The 15,287-nt window shown below is 49.3% G+C and overlaps 1 protein-coding gene across 1 annotated transcript in view; it reads right to left on the bottom strand.

The window, feature by feature from the left end:
• Nucleotides 1-347: 347 nt before the first annotated feature.
• Nucleotides 348-15,287, bottom strand: part of DNAI1 (dynein axonemal intermediate chain 1) — a 152,813-nt gene continuing 137,873 nt past the window's right edge. The window contains exon 20 of the mRNA XM_083702694.1: nt 348-656. Coding sequence (XP_083558820.1) covers nt 552-656 — 105 coding nt within the window. The 3' untranslated portion in view covers nt 348-551. The remainder of the gene's footprint in view (nt 657-15,287) is intronic.

The following is a 15,287-nucleotide window of genomic DNA, read 5'->3' as shown; positions in this document are numbered from 1 at the left end:
GGCAAGTCCTAGGCTCTGGTTTAACCCACAGCGCCACCCATGTCCCAAAGATCAGCTAGATAGCACCAAACAGCGTGACAGATATCACACACCCCCGTTTGGCCCTTTGTGGGATTCTCAGTAGGGTCTCTCTGGAGAACCATCTTTTTGATGGTAGACATCTTCTCACTCCAAGCCAGCAAGTAGCATCTTCTGCAGAGGGCAGGACTGGGCCTCTTCCTCGTGATCAGCTGCAGAGACAGCTTTGCATACACACCCACCCACCCACCTCTTTTTCTCCCCTCCTTCTCCCTCCCTCCTGATATGCGGCTGGACGAGAGTCGTCCTGCATGCTCACTCTGCACAGCTGTCGAGCCTCGGCTTTTATTTTTCTGTATGCAAAACCAAAACCAAATCATCTTTTGTGCCGGAACAAAAAGGTCTTCGGTGCAGCTGCCTGTGCGGGGCCAGGGCCCTTACAAAGGGGTTCTTGTTCCTGGAGTGCAGAGCTTCCAAGTTGCACGCAGGATGGGAGAGCGGAGGCAGGGAGGGGGGGCCACACTGGCCAGGCTTCACTTGCTGGTTTTGGCCACCGGTTCCCTCACCAGATTCAGCAGCTTGTCCAGCTTTGCAATCTCCACTTCTGGGCCTTTCTGGACCTCCTGGCCTTTCTTCTCCTAAGGGAGACAGGAGAGACAAGTGGTCAGAGGAGAGGCTGCCTTCCTGCTAGCTTCAGGGGGCTCCCCTAGTGCACAGTTTGAAACCCCGAGTTGGTGCAAAATGTGGGGTGTTTGCTTGGCTGCCTGCCTGCCTGCACAGGGGACTGTAATGCAAGTACTTTGGCTCTGTTGTCATCCAAGCTCACAAGAAAGGGTTGATTTTGGCCTGGGAAGCACTTTTCTGAATGGGTTCATCAGCTGCGTCCCTGCTGAGAATCTGGACTCCTGTCGGTGTGCTCCACTTAGGATTCCTCTAGAAAGCAAGGAGTGCCTTTCTGCCACTACAACAGGGAAGGGAGGGGTGTTTAATGGAGTCTGCACAGCTGGGGTGGGACAGCCAGGAGGCTCTCAGCGGGATGGAGGCTGGCCAGCCACAGAAAGGGTCGAGCTAAAAGCACTTCTGTAACTATTTAAAAACCTCTTAAGTAGACCCTTTATTCACTTATTTATTCCATGTGGCTTAGTATAATAATAAAAAAATAGCTTTACCTTAAAGCTATAGAAATACAACAGCATTTCTTAAGAATTCCTTAAAAGTCTAGGTGGGAATGTGGGCTGCGGGGAGAAAACTTGACAAATAAAAATAAGCAGCGTACAAAATGAGTCCAGGAAAGCTTTGGTGAAGAGACATTTTTAGAGGCATCTAAAGGTCGTTGCTGTCTCTGCCCCACAGATTACCTGAGGGAGAGCATTCCAGAAGGTTGGTGGCATCACCAAGAAGTCCTGCTTCTGCGATGGCACCAAGGGACAATCTGCAAGACTCTCTCAGAAGGTCTGAAAGATCTGTTTGGGCTGCTGTGGGGAAGGCAGTCTGCTAGTTACATCCTGGTTCCAGGTAGTTTAGGGCCTTACATGTCAACAATAAGATCTTGAGCGTGGGGGGAGCTCGCTGTCCCAGGAAGCGTCCTTGCAGCTGTCATTTGCGCTAGCTACAAGGGCAGCCCTACGTACAGTGCATTGGAGTAGTCTAATCATGAGGTGGTCAATGTGTGGGTCACAAGGCTCTCCTGGTCCTGGAGTGGTTGCAGTTGGTGAACCAAGCTAAGCTGGTATAACTGAGCAGAGCAAGACAGAAATGGGAGTGGCTGCTCTGGCGTGCGAGGGTCAAACATCACTTTGCAATCATACTTCTCAAAATAGCAGGGAGCCCAGTAACAGACTGGTGACCGGGAGCGGCCGCCGAGACCATATAACCAGTATGTTTCCGACCAGTATGTTTCCGAGCACAATTCAAAGTGTTGGTGCTGACCTTTAAAGCCCTAAATGGCCTCGGTCCAGTATACCTGAAGGAGCGTCTCCACCCCCACCATTCTGCCCGGACGCTGAGGTCCAGCGCCGAGGGCCTTCTGGCGGTTCCCTCATTGCGAGAAGCAAAGCTACAGGGAACCAGGCAGAGGGCCTTCTCGGTAGTGGCGCCCACCCTGTGGAACGCCCTTCCAGCAGATGTCAAAGCGATAAACAACTACCTGACATTCAGAAGACATCTTAAGGCAGCCCTGTTCAGGGAAGTTTTTAACGTGTGATATTTTATTGTATTTTTGGTTTTTATGGAAGCCGCCCAGAGTGGCTGGGGAGGCCCAGCCAGATGGGCGGGGTATAAATAATAAATTATTATTATTATATTATTATTATAACACCGGTCCTGAAAGACCTACATTGGCTCCCAGTACGTTTCTGAGCACAATTCAAAGTGTTGGTGCTGACCCTAAAGGCCTCTGCCCAGTATACCTGAAGGAGCGTCTCCACCCCCATCGTTTAGCCCGGACACTGAGGTCTAGCTCCGAGGGCCTTCTGGCGGTTCCTTCCCTGCGAGAAGTGAGGTTACAGGGAACCAGGCAGAGGGCTTCTCAGTAGTGGCGCCCACCCTGTGGAATGCCCTCCTTTCAGATGTCAAGGAGATAAAGAATTACACAACGTTTGGAAGACATCTGAAGGCAGTCCTGTTTAGAGACGTTTTTAATGTTTGATGTTTTCTTGCTTTATTATTATTATTAATAATATTCTGCTGGGAGCCACCCAGACTGGCTGGGGTAGAATTTCTACCCTGCCCATCTGGCTGGGTTTCCCCAGCCACTCTGGGCTGCTGGCACTGTGGTCTAAACCACAGAGCCTAGGGCTTGCCAATCAGAAGGTTGGCGGTTCGAATCCCCGCAGCAGGGTGAGCTCCCGTTGCTCAGTCCCTGCTCCTGCGAACCTAGCAGTTCGAAAGCACGTCAAAGGTTTAAGTAGATAAATAGGTACCGCTCTGGTGGGAAGGTAAACGGCATTTCCGTGCGCTGCTCTGGTTCGCCAGAAGCAGCTTAGTCATGCTGGCCACATGACCAGGAAGCTGTATGCCGGCTCCCTCGGCCAATAAAGTGAGATGAGCGCTGCAACCCCAGAGTCGGCCACGATTGGACCTAATGGTTAGGGGTCCCTTTACCTTTAACTGGGCAACTGTCTGCCAGCATTGCTCAGTCACAGGCTCCCAAGCCGGGTTGTTCCTTGCAACTGTGGGGCCCCTACAAATATTTCTCCTGGACACCTTATGCAGTTGGGCCACCTTGTCCCTGGGACAGGCAAGGGTGCATGTGAAGCTGACTCTAATCGGGGAAGGGGCCAGGGTTTCAGGGTGATGCACTTCCGCTTCCCCTTGCCTCCAAACCTCAACTTTTCCATCTAATGGTGAAGCCCCTAAATGTTCCTTTGGGAAGGCACAGCGTCTACGGCAATGGGACAGAATTGGCAGCAGCAATGTGGGCTCTGGCATTTACAAAGGTTTGCGAGGCGACACTCAAGTTTGCACAAAGCTGGCAGCAAAGCATGGCGGAAAGTGCAATTCAATTATGAGAGGTTTGTTTTGCTTGCCTAGGGCACATGGCCAGGAGTGCAGCTAATCTGCCGTCCCTTTCCATAATCCACCCAGTCGAGCATCGTGGATTCCAGCTGACTCACGGAACAAACGAGGGCTACACACCATTGCAAGCAACGCTCTGCAATGGCAGTTTTGCAGGAGCCTGCAGTGTAACTGAACCAACGGGCAGATGGTTGTGCATGAGCACTTCTGATCGGAGAGAGAGAAAAGTGAACAGGGGTAGCAGAGAGGAATGGTGCTAAAAGGTTAGTCTGGATGGCGGCAGTGCCTTTGGGGAGGAAGTGGGTCCCTGTCTACCCCACACAAACGGATAAGGCAGATAGCATTTGCTGTCATAGCATTTGATAGGATTAGTGCTGGATTACTCGTCTGCAACCTCCCTTTTGAGACCTTGGGGATTAAGAGAGGCCACCTGGCCAGCACAGGAGAGGCAAGGAAGCTTCAAGGGAGGTGGCGCTGGTAGACTTCTCTTGTAGACAAAAATGACAGAGGCATTTCACAACTTACACGGAAGCAAATTTGGGTATAAGATGAACTGGAGATTGCTATACAGTGTAGCTCCCTAGAGAGTGTGGATTTACAAACATGTTTGTTACATTTACATTTTAAGTGCGCACTTTTAAAGGCAAAAAGCAAACAAATTGATGGAGCATAATGCTGTCAATGGCCACTGCTATTGATCACTGTTGTGCTGGGCCCGGGGGTAACCCGCGAAACGCAGTCCAGAACCGGTCCAGAATCTGAAGGTTCCGCTAGGAGTCAGTCCGACAGGGCCAAGGCAGGACACGAGGCAGGAAACCAGGCAAGGTCAGGCACAGGCTCTCAGGCAGGTCCTGGCATACAGCAATGTTGCTCCCACAACCTAGGGCAGGGTCCAACAGCCTTTTATCTTTGTTGGGGTAACGGCTGGTCCTGATTCCCCGGTGACTCACCTCCCTGTTTCGCCCGAAGGCGAGCACTCCTCCTGCGAGTACTCAGGTCTCTCCTTCTCTCAGACCTGAGTCTCTGCAGCTCAGGAGACGTTGGTGGGTTACTAGACCCAAAGGCCGCCTCAGCCTCCCCTGACCCAACCAGTAGTGGAGCAGCTGTAAGTGATGGCCCAGCTGGAGGCAACGAGGTCATCCCTGCATCTGGAGCCAGGGCAGGCTCAGGCCCCTGACTCAGCCCAGCTGGGGCTTGTTGCAGGGGAACCTGTGCAGACTGGGGCTCTTCAGGATCAGGCCCCAGACTTGGTTAAGATGATGCCTGAGGCAGAGGATCTGGTGCGGACTGAGACCCCTCTGGTTCTGAGTCTGAGCTCGAGTCCCAGGCCATCACACCTGTATCCTGTTTCCAGGCTCAGAGGTCATATGCCTCTGGATACGGGTTACTGGGAACTGCAAGTAGATAAGTGCTCCTGTGCTCAGGTCCTGTTTGAGGGTTTCACACTGGGACATCTGGTTGGCCACCAGGAGAACAGGATGCTGGACTAGATGGGCTTTGGTCTTGTGTGAGATGCCTCATCAGGGTGTTTCTGATCAAGGCTGGTGGGAGCAACTGCTTGTGCTGGTGCCAGTGTGGGAAGGCAGCTTGAGAGCCTTGTCCCAGAACCGAGAGGTCCTTGTGGAGATGTGGTCCTCAGTGATGGTCCACCTGTGCAGATGATGCCACTTGATGCATCTCCTCTTGATTCCTCGATGGTGGAGTTCTCAGCTAAATGTAGGAACTGTCTCTGTTGAAAAAGTGTTGGGTTGAAGAGCATGCTAGGCAATGTAAAATTTCCATCTATGGTGAGGCAGGAATGGCTCATTCAGACAAGCTGGTCATCACATACAAATCAACAAACGTTGAAACGCATTGGTAGGAATCAGTCCTCCTTAATTTGCATGCATGCATGCAGAAATCCAGCCGTAAAGCTTTGTCCCACCAGGGCCTGTGCTTCTATTTGTCTTTTTTGCTGCATCCCAGGACATGAGCAGGAGTTCGATTCAGGCCCAAAGGCCGCTTAAGAGAGAGATGCAAAAATGAGACAGCCTCGTTCATTGTTTATGGCAACTTGTGAGCAGGGAATTCTTGGGCCGGCTTGCCTCTGCATCTCTCAAACGGACAGCCTGCTGTTTATGTGCTTGCTTATCCTGCAGTGCTGGTCCAGAGGCCCCGGTGCTGGTGCGGGGGGTGGACTCAGTTCACATCAGCCTTGGAATCGGGCAAATGAGAGCCAAAGACTGGAGCAAAGCGAGGCTGGGATGTGTGGCAAAGCGAGCCATTTCATCGGGATCAAAGGAGTAATTCTAAATGAGAAGCCTACAGACTTGCACACTGTCAATGCAACAGAGGCTGGAGGCAGCTGCTGAGAAACTGTCTTTACTCCCTATCCACAATTCTGGTAGCAATCTGAGCTGAGGCTCGGGTGCCATTTCCACAGGGGCCTCGACTTTCTAAAAGATTCTGTGCCCAAGTGGACCCAGCACGCTCCACACTCGGCTGCGGCTCAGAAGACCTGCGAAGTCCCTTCCAGAGCCCTGAAACTCTCTGCATTCTTTGTTTTAAATGGCGCCTGGCTGATAAATGGAAGTGGGCCAGTTCTCAGTTGCAGAAAAGGTCTCGCTATCAAAAGAAACATTTTACTGCTGCAGACCCCCCCTCCCTCCCTCTTCAGACGGCTACTCTTTCAGCCATTGTCCTGAATGAATGCATGCTGCTTATATGGGTTTCTTTTAACTTCTGTGAGCATTTTGGCAGCTGCTCAGCTCGGACCGTATAGTTAAGGTCTGTATAGTAAAATCGATGGTTTTACCAGTAGTGATGTATGGAAGTGAGAGCTGAACCATCAAGAAGGCTGATCGCCAAAGAATGGATGCTTTTGAATTCTGGTGCTGGAGGAGACTCTGGAGAGTCCCATGGACTGCAAGAAGATCAAACCTCTCCATTCTGAAGGAAATCAGCCCTGAGTGCTCACTGGAAGGACAGATCGTGAAGCTGAGGCTCCAAGACTTTGGCCACCTCATGAGAAGAGAAGACTCCCTGGAAAAGACCCTGATGTTGGGAAAGATGGAGGGCACAAGGAGAAGGGGACGACAGAGGACGAGATGATGGGACAGTGTTCTCAAAGCTACCAGCATGAGTTTGACCAAACTGCGGGAGGCAGTGGGAGACAGGAGGGCCTGGCGTGCTCTGGTTCAGGGGGTCACGAAGAGTCGGACACAACTAAATGACTAAACAACAACAACAACAGCTTGGACTGCGCAAGAAAGGAAATGGCAGGGCGAAGAGAGGAGAGTCAGACAGACAAAGAGAGGAGTTTGCCTGAAATTCAGCACCTCCCCAGCTCCTAGAGGCCGAGGTCCCTTTGCCCTCCCCAATAAAATATTTGAGGGGGCTGGGGCCCCCAAGGTAGATGGGCATTGCCATTCAAATGGTATGGGTGAGGCCCATCATGTGATCAGTTATGTGGGGTGGGGCTTACCTGCCCCCCAATATTTTATTCAAGTTGACACCCCTGCTCCTGAGGTCCACACTCTTAGCAGCATAAGGAAGAGCCCCCATTGTACCCATGGCTTTGTTTTGACCCTCTCTCCAAAGTCTCTGTCTGCTTTCAGGGCTCAAAAAGGCTGCTGTAGATCTGGGAAAGGTTCAGCACAGGGCCACCAAAATGATCAAGTAGTTTATTCCTCACCCATGCTATTTTTCTAGAAAAGGAGGTGCCAGAACTCACCATGAACACCTCCCTTGTTCTCTTGTAATGGCAATGGCACCCAACTAAGAGGTGCTGGAACTGAGTTCCCGTGAGTGCTGGCCGAAAAAAGCCCCACTCCTCACAGAGCTGTAATTCCCAGTAACCTTAGCAAACTACAGTGCCCAAAATTCTATGAGGGGAAGACCGTGCTTCAAAAGTGATTTAAAGGTGCAGCCAAAGATAAATGGTAGACTCCACGATGATCAGCATTTATTTGCATGAGGTGGCTCAGTGGAAAGAGTTACCGTATTTTTTGCTCTATAAGACTCACTTTTTCCCTTCTAAAAGGTAAGGGGAAATGTCTGTGCGTCTTATGGAGCGAATGCAGGCTGCGCAGCTATCAAGAAGCTTTCACTGCACAGCGATCCCTTTTGCTGTTCTGGCTTCTGAGATTCAGAATATTTTTTTTCTTGTTTTCCTCCTCCAAAAACTAGGTGCGTCTTGTGGTCTGGTGCGTCTTATAGAGCGAAAAATATGGTATTTGTGGAGGAACAGCAGCTTACCCACGATGATTTTCCAGACTGAGATGCTCAAAGCACTTCACATACATTCTTTCAGAACTCTTTATGACGACCCTCTATGACAGCCCATAATCCCCATATTGCTAGTGGCCGTGAAAAGGTGAGGTCTGTGTCATGTCATGTGAGATGCAAATAATGAAGGATTTCTCGGTTTGGGCATTTGTTTTACCTAGAAGTGCTGTGCTTTATTTTACACACACACACACACACACACACACACACACACACACACACACCTTCTCTTCCTATTAATTTCTGTTTTCAGAGTCTCAGTCTGCAGGAGATGCCATTTCCAGGCAAGTCCTAATTTAAATGCAATCGCATCCGGTGTTCAAATGCTTCACACAATTTCAGGGGCTTCTGCGTTTTAATTAGAAGCCTCCTTTGCTCTGCCTAAAGCAGTGTGCTGTGCAGAAGCAGATTAGTCATGTAAAAATATATATATATAAATAGCAACTTCGATTCCCTTCGCATGTTTCCTTAGTGGAGGAGCAACAGAGCAATGGGTGAATGAATGCAGATGAACCGGAGAAGCCTCTCTCTTTGCATGGATTCAAAGTTCTCTGATGACAGGTTGTGAATAAAGCTTTATTTCACTGCTCAGCCCGGGTCAAGTCATCCGTCTCAGCCACATCCAGTCAGGAATGCACTTTGGAGGGGAATCACTTTGCTGCAATAGGGCTGTGAAGAGCACAGAGGCGGATCCCCATCCTTAGGACACTCCCCCCCCCCCCCGCAGGTGGCCTGGATCCGATGACTTTGCGGAAGGAATGTGAGAACTTTCTACCGAGGCCAGTCCTTGGGGTTAAGGGACAAGTTGTTCTCTGAGAACCTGCATTTTCAAAAGAGCTGATGAAAAACAGAGCATGCTGTGAGCCAGGAGGAGGCTGATAATGCTTTTAAAGTGATAAGGAAATTCCCTTTTGCCTCTCTTGTAATGCCCAAACTGAAGGCTATCCAAGAAGCTGAATGTTAGAAGCTTCGGGACCAACCAAAGGAACTCCTCGAAGTGCACAGTTGGGATTTGCTCCCATCAAAGGATTGGGCAAATTCATGGAAGATAAGGCTCTCATTAGCTTTTAGTCACAGTGGCTGTGTTTTACCTCCTGAATACCAGTTGCCTGAGTCCTCAGGAGGGGAGAATGCTGGTTCTGCTTAGGTTCTGCTTGGGAGCTTCTCATTTGGGCCTCTGGCTGGGCACTTGGAGAACAGGGTGCTGGGTGAGACCGGCCTTCAGCCAGCCAGAAGCTAGGCTCTTCTTATGTTCTTGTTGTAGGTGAAAAACAAAGACCACTGATGGCAGCAAGCCTTTCTGTAGAGGGAGTCACTTCGCTTCTCACCCCTCACTGGGTTCTTAAGAAACTTTTCAGGAAGATAGTAAGCTAGGAAGCCACCACCTTATACTGAGATAGGTCCTTGGTCCATCTATCTCAGAATTGTTTGCACTGACTGGCAATAGCACACCTGGATTTCAGGCAAGGTTCTCTCCCTGTTCTACCTAGAGATGCTAAGCAGGTTTGAACCAGGGACCTTCTGCCTGCAGAGCAGACGCACTGGTCCTGAGCTATGGTCCTTCCTCAGTTGTGCTCCTGCAGCCTAGGAGAGTGGGAGCACTCAGGCTCCAAGGATGAGGACCACAGGCTAGCCTAGGTTCTTCCTCGGGCAAGCATGGAAAAGGAGGCTGCCCCACCATGGCAGATTCACCTGACTTCAGGCATCAAGCCCAGCAGAAGCTCCTGAGCCACTTCCAAGCATATCTCTTTGTCCGCACAGTAAGATCCTCGAAGGATGTCTCACGCCTCACGGTCCCTTTGGATGGATGCAGCAAAATGCTCAGAAACACTCTGCCATGCCACGCAGCCAAGCGGAAAGCCCATTTCTATGCAGAGATGTAACTGGAGACAATCGTCTCAGGGAATTTGCTCCGAGGGCTGCCAGACGGCCTGTGCAGTTCCTCTCCAGAACTCCAGCCTCTCCTGATGTGACAATAAACTCAGAAAATCGTCTTGGTTTTATTTCACTCCCCAAACGCCACCAGCACATCTTTCTGGGAATTAAAAGTCTGATACAACCAGCTGTGCATCATGTTTTAAACTACCTTTGCCAATGTTTGTATTTTAATATGTGACTGACATTTCTCTTATATCGTCTGGCTGCCTTCCCCTTCGTGCTTTGGCACTAAGAACAAGTTCACATGTGCAGAGGTGTGCACACATTGCCAAACAACTTTGTCACAGTTCTTTTATACTCTAAACAGTATTCACCAGCCTGCACTTTAGGGCCAAATTGGAACAAGCAGCAACCTGCAGAAATCCCAATTGCCATTTGTTCCGACTCAGTGCTAAACCGTGGGTTTTCCTGGGGGGAAAGTGGTGAGGTGTGGAAAAGCCCTAAATTTGGCTTGGTCTGCCCTTGCATGATCCCTCCTGCAAAAGAGGCCAGCAGCTGGATCAGGCCAGAAGTGGCCCAAAGGGAAACCTAAGAACAACCCGAAGGCAACAACAGGGTCTCCCTGCCTGTGATCTTGGCCTCTCTGCTACACCGGCTCTCATGCGTCTGCATCATGCACCTTTGGGGCTAGGCAGGAAGACAACCTGGTGCGTGAGTTTAAGATTCCAGACACTTCCACGTTTTCACAAATGCCCAAGGCTGCATCCCTCTGTACAGTCCCAGTGAACTCAGAGGGATTTACATCTGAGTGGACAATCATTCTCCCATTAATTTGGATTGCACATTTAAGTGGCACGGGCGTCTGCATTCTCCATTTCTTGGATTCATCTGGGCTTTGTATTTCCCTTGATGCAGAAGCAGGGATCTCCCTCCTATCTGATGTATCCTCTAACTCCTTAGCATTATGCTACAGAAGCCCCCCAAAGTAGACTCGGCCATCCCTTGGGAGACAAGCCGATGTCACACCCAATTCTTCCTTTCCCCCCTGCTTTTTACAATGCACTACTCTGGTGCAGAATAACAAGGGGACCAATAATGTGCCATGCTGATTACCGGAGCATGTAATTTAATGCCAAGTCACTGGAGAGGATGTGCGGAGCTGAAAATGAAAACTGTAATTTCCTTATCACCAGGAGAACTCATTCCACTGCAGTTATTTTCTCTCTCTCCAAACTAACCTTTGCAAAATACAACAATACAGGTGATGCTCACTCTCTGGTGAGAGAAGGCAGGGCGGGGGGGGGGGGACATACGGCAGCTTGGATGAAACCGGAACGGAAACTCAAATCTTCCATTCTCCCTTTTAGCAATTGGGTTGGTTCACCCCTGAGAGTGTGGGTGAATGGGCTTTGATGTCATCTGGCATCCCAGAGGCAGCAGCAAAACTCGCTTGTAACTGCCCTGAATTGTCAAGCAGCTGTTCAGCTGGATAGCTCAGCTGGTTAGAGCATGGTAATGCCAAGGTTGCAGGTTTAGTCCCTGTAAGGGACAGTCCTGCATTGCAGGGGGTGTGGACTAAATGATGGGTAGGCAAACAAAGGCCAGGGGGCTGGATCCGTCCCAATCACCACCTCAATCCGCCCCATGGACGGTCCAGGAATCAGTGTGTTTTTACATAAGTAGAATGTGTGCTTTTATTTAAAATGCATCTCTGGGTTATTTGTGGGACATAGGAATTCGTTCATATATTTCCCCCCCCCCAAATATAGTCTGGCCCCCACAAGGTCTGAGGGACAGCGGACCGGCCCCCTGCTGAAAAAGTTTGCTGACCCTTGGACTAAATGATCCTCGGAAGGTGAGGGACTCTCCTTCATTGAAAGTTTTTAAGCAGAGGTTGGGATTCTTCAGCTATGTTTTCTGCCTTGCAGCTACAGTGGTACCTCTGGTTGCGAACAGGATCTGTTCCGGAGCCCCGTTCGCAACATGAAAGGAATGCAACACCCGTCTGCGGGTTGCGATTCTCCGCTTCTGTGCATGCACATGACATCATTTTGCGTGTCTACGCATGCGCGAGCGGCGAAACCCAGAAGTAACCTTTTCCGGTACTTCCGGGTCACCGCGGGACCCAACCTGAAAATGTGTAACCTGAAGCAAACGTAACAAGAGGTATGACTGTAATTGGGTTAGATCATTCCAACTCATGATTGTATGACTTTAGGAAACTTGAGTCACAGAGCCAGAAAGGACCCAGAGCACGCGTGCACACACACACACACCCCGACACAAGGCAGGGCACCAACCACCCCTCCAACCAGCCTACACAATCCAGTAGCCCTCAGTGTGCCACAACCAGGGAGCAGGTGCGCTGCAGTGCTAAGAACTTCTAAGATTCAAGTGGCATTGAAACCAAGTGTTAAAAGGAGGGGATTGAAACTGGAATTAAGGGACCAATACTCCAACATGTTCTGACCGGACTTGAACTCACACTTGTCAAGAACAGAGAAGTCCAATGTCCACTTTCATTAGGCAATGTTTGCTCAAGCAGAGGGTTGGGATCAACAGGTCCTGGCTATGAAAATGGCTGATAAATTTCCACCAATAACCTGCACCTGCGCACCACTGCTCTAACGCCTAACAAACACACACTTACTTCCTTGGGAATTCAAGATATGAAATAGTTTTTGCATTATGCTGAAAAGGTTGCACATCATGGAATCCTTTGGTGTACAACTTCCAGAGGCTTCATTGCTCTTGGTTTTTGTTCCAGACCCACATCACATGAGGAAGGGGGGCGAATCCTGTCTCTTTTACAGCAGGCAACTCCAAATAAGCGTAGGTTAGACTGGGTGAATCTGTGCAGCAGTTTATTCAAAAGATTTGTGAGCCACAGAGAGAAGCAAACATGACTCCCTTTCCCATAAATCCAGGGCGATTAGCAGAATCTGTCCAATTAACGTCACCTAAGGTCAAAGGCTGACTCACTTCTGAACCGGGGCTGCCCAAATCTTGGCCTTTTGCCTCTCTGTCTGGCATCGATCTTATGTTCTCACCATCCCATAATCAGGAAAATGACAAAATTAATTGCCATGACATGAGACTCACTGCAGACACTTGCACACACTTTTACTGCTCACATACAGTATTCTCTCAGTTACTCCACATAATAAACCGCAGAGTTAATAAATACTCCTATTAAATAAAAACAATGACACTCCTGCCTTCTCCCCTTGATGGAACAGCTATTAAACATCTGCTGCAATTTATTCATGCTTCAGTTTATGCATTTAGATCTGAATTCAGCTGAGCTGGGAAGAATGGGCAGCGTTCTGCAAGCTTGAGTGAGAGGTACCTCCTGTTCTGCTTCTCAAATTATGTCTTCTGCCTGTCCTCAGACACTTCTAGACAGTCACATTTCTGTGTGGGTCTGTCACACCTTCAGGTAAATGTTCTTTGTGCAATAAGAGTGCACCTTCATAATCCGTTCAAAAGCCAACAGACTCTTTGTGATAAATAACAAAGGCTGAATATGCTGCTGTGCGACAAATCCCAAAAACATGTTGGTGGCCACGAAAAAATAAACTATAGAAAGGATCATTCCAGGATCCAAAACCAAGTTTGGGGCAAGAGAACCCCAGCAGAGTTTTAAAATCACAAAATATGCAGCAAAGTAAAACATGGAAATACAAGCTGTTAGACATTTAAAATATGCCCTTCTATGTTCCTTACAAAGTTCCCCTCTTCTCCAGCGTAGAAAAAGACAACACAAAGCTAAATATGGTTTACTTACAAACTCTCCAAAGGTCAGATTCATGTGCTTTTCCATACGGCATTCAGGCAAAATCGCACAGGCTGTAAAACCTTAGTTACAATGGTGAAAGTTCCTAAATTATTGGTATAGGAACCCAAGAGAGGCCTGTTAGAGCCAAGTGGTATGAGCTTGGAGCCACCATGCTGAGCTTCTCAGGTAGAAGCTGGAGGTGAACAAAGGCCTTGATTACCTTAGTCCCTAGTTAAGCCTAGCAGGACAGCTCCCTCTATGGTCTTAACCTTTTTGGGACACGGGTGGTGGTATGGTCTAAACTGAGCCTCTTGGGCTTGCCAATTGGAAGGTTGGCGGTTCAAATCCACTCAACGGGGTGAGCGCCCATTGGTTTGTGCCAGCTCCTGCCAACCTAGCAGTTTGAAAGCATACCAGCACAAGTAGATAAATAGGTACCACTGCAGCGGGAAGGTAAATGGCATTTCCATGCACTCTGGCATTTGTCACGGTGTCCCATTGCACCAGAAGCAGTGTAGTCACGCTGGCCACATAACCTGGAAAGCTGTCTGTGAACAAACGCCGGCTCCCTCGGCCTGAAAGCGGAGATGAACACCACACCCATAGTTGAATTCGACTGGATTTAACCATCCAGGGGTCCTTTACCTTTTACCTTAACCCTTTCTTGCTTTAATTGGACTTGTTGGTTATATGAGGCTGGCTATCCCACAAAATGGTCCTTTCATGATAAGAAAATTGATGTAAAACACAGAATGGTAGCCACACGGCACAATCACGGCACAAATTTTGGGGAAACAATTTGGGACAATTGCACTGGAAAACGGCCCACCGAGAGATCATTCTGTTCTCTCTCATTGAGGGGTGAGAGGCCAACACTCAGCCTTCGCGAACCCATCGTGTCCTGCAGATGGTTTGGAACTACAACTCCCAGCAGCCCCAGCAGAGTCCAAAACATCTGTAGGGCAGGCAAAGCTCAGCAACAGTGCAACAGGTCTAAGGTTCAGTCCCCAGCCCCGGAGGTCCCTCTGTTGCCCACCCCTGCTGTAAACCACCAAACCCTTATGAGTTGCCGAAGGGACAGGGATAGGGATATTGCAGGCTCCAGTTGTTTATATTTGAGACCTTAGAATTCTTACAACGTTAAATTTGTACACCAAACTTAGATTCATAGAATCATAGAGTTGGAATAGACCACAAGGGCCATCGAGTCCAACCCCCTGCCAAGCAGGAAACACCATCAGAGCACTCCTGACATATGGTTGTCAAGCCTCTGCTTAAAGACCTCCAAAGAAGGAGACTCCACCACACTCCTTGGCAGCAAATTCCACTGTCGAACAGCTCTTACTGTCAGGAAGTTCTTCCTAATGTTTAGGTGGAATCTTCTTTCTTGTAGTTTGGATCCATTGCTCCGTGTCCGCTTCTCTGGAGCAGCAGAAAACAACCTTTCTCCCTCCTCTATGTGACATCCTTTTATATATTTGAACATGGCTATCATATCACCCCTTAACCTCCTCTTCTCCAGGCTAAACATGCCCAGCTCCCTTAGCCGTTCCTCATTAGTCATCGTTTCCAGGCCTTTGACCATTTTGGTTGCCCTCCTCTGGACACGTTTGTCAGTGTCCTTCTTGAACTATGGTGCCCAGAACTGGACACAGTACTCCAGGTGAGGTCTGACCAGAGCAGAATACAGTGGCACTATTACTTCCCTTGATCTAGATGCTATACTCCTATTGATGCAGCCCAGAATTGCATTGGCTTTTTTAGCTGCCACATCACACTGTTGGCTCATGTCAAGTTTGTGGTCAACCAAGACTCCTAGATCCTTTTCACA

Source organism: Podarcis gaigeae (genome assembly GCF_964106915.1).
Source record: "Podarcis gaigeae genome assembly, chromosome: 11".
Taxonomy (NCBI): domain Eukaryota; kingdom Metazoa; phylum Chordata; class Lepidosauria; order Squamata; family Lacertidae; genus Podarcis; species Podarcis gaigeae.
The sequence above is the reverse complement of the archived record's forward strand: the minus strand, read 5'-3'. Positions and strand labels throughout refer to the sequence as shown.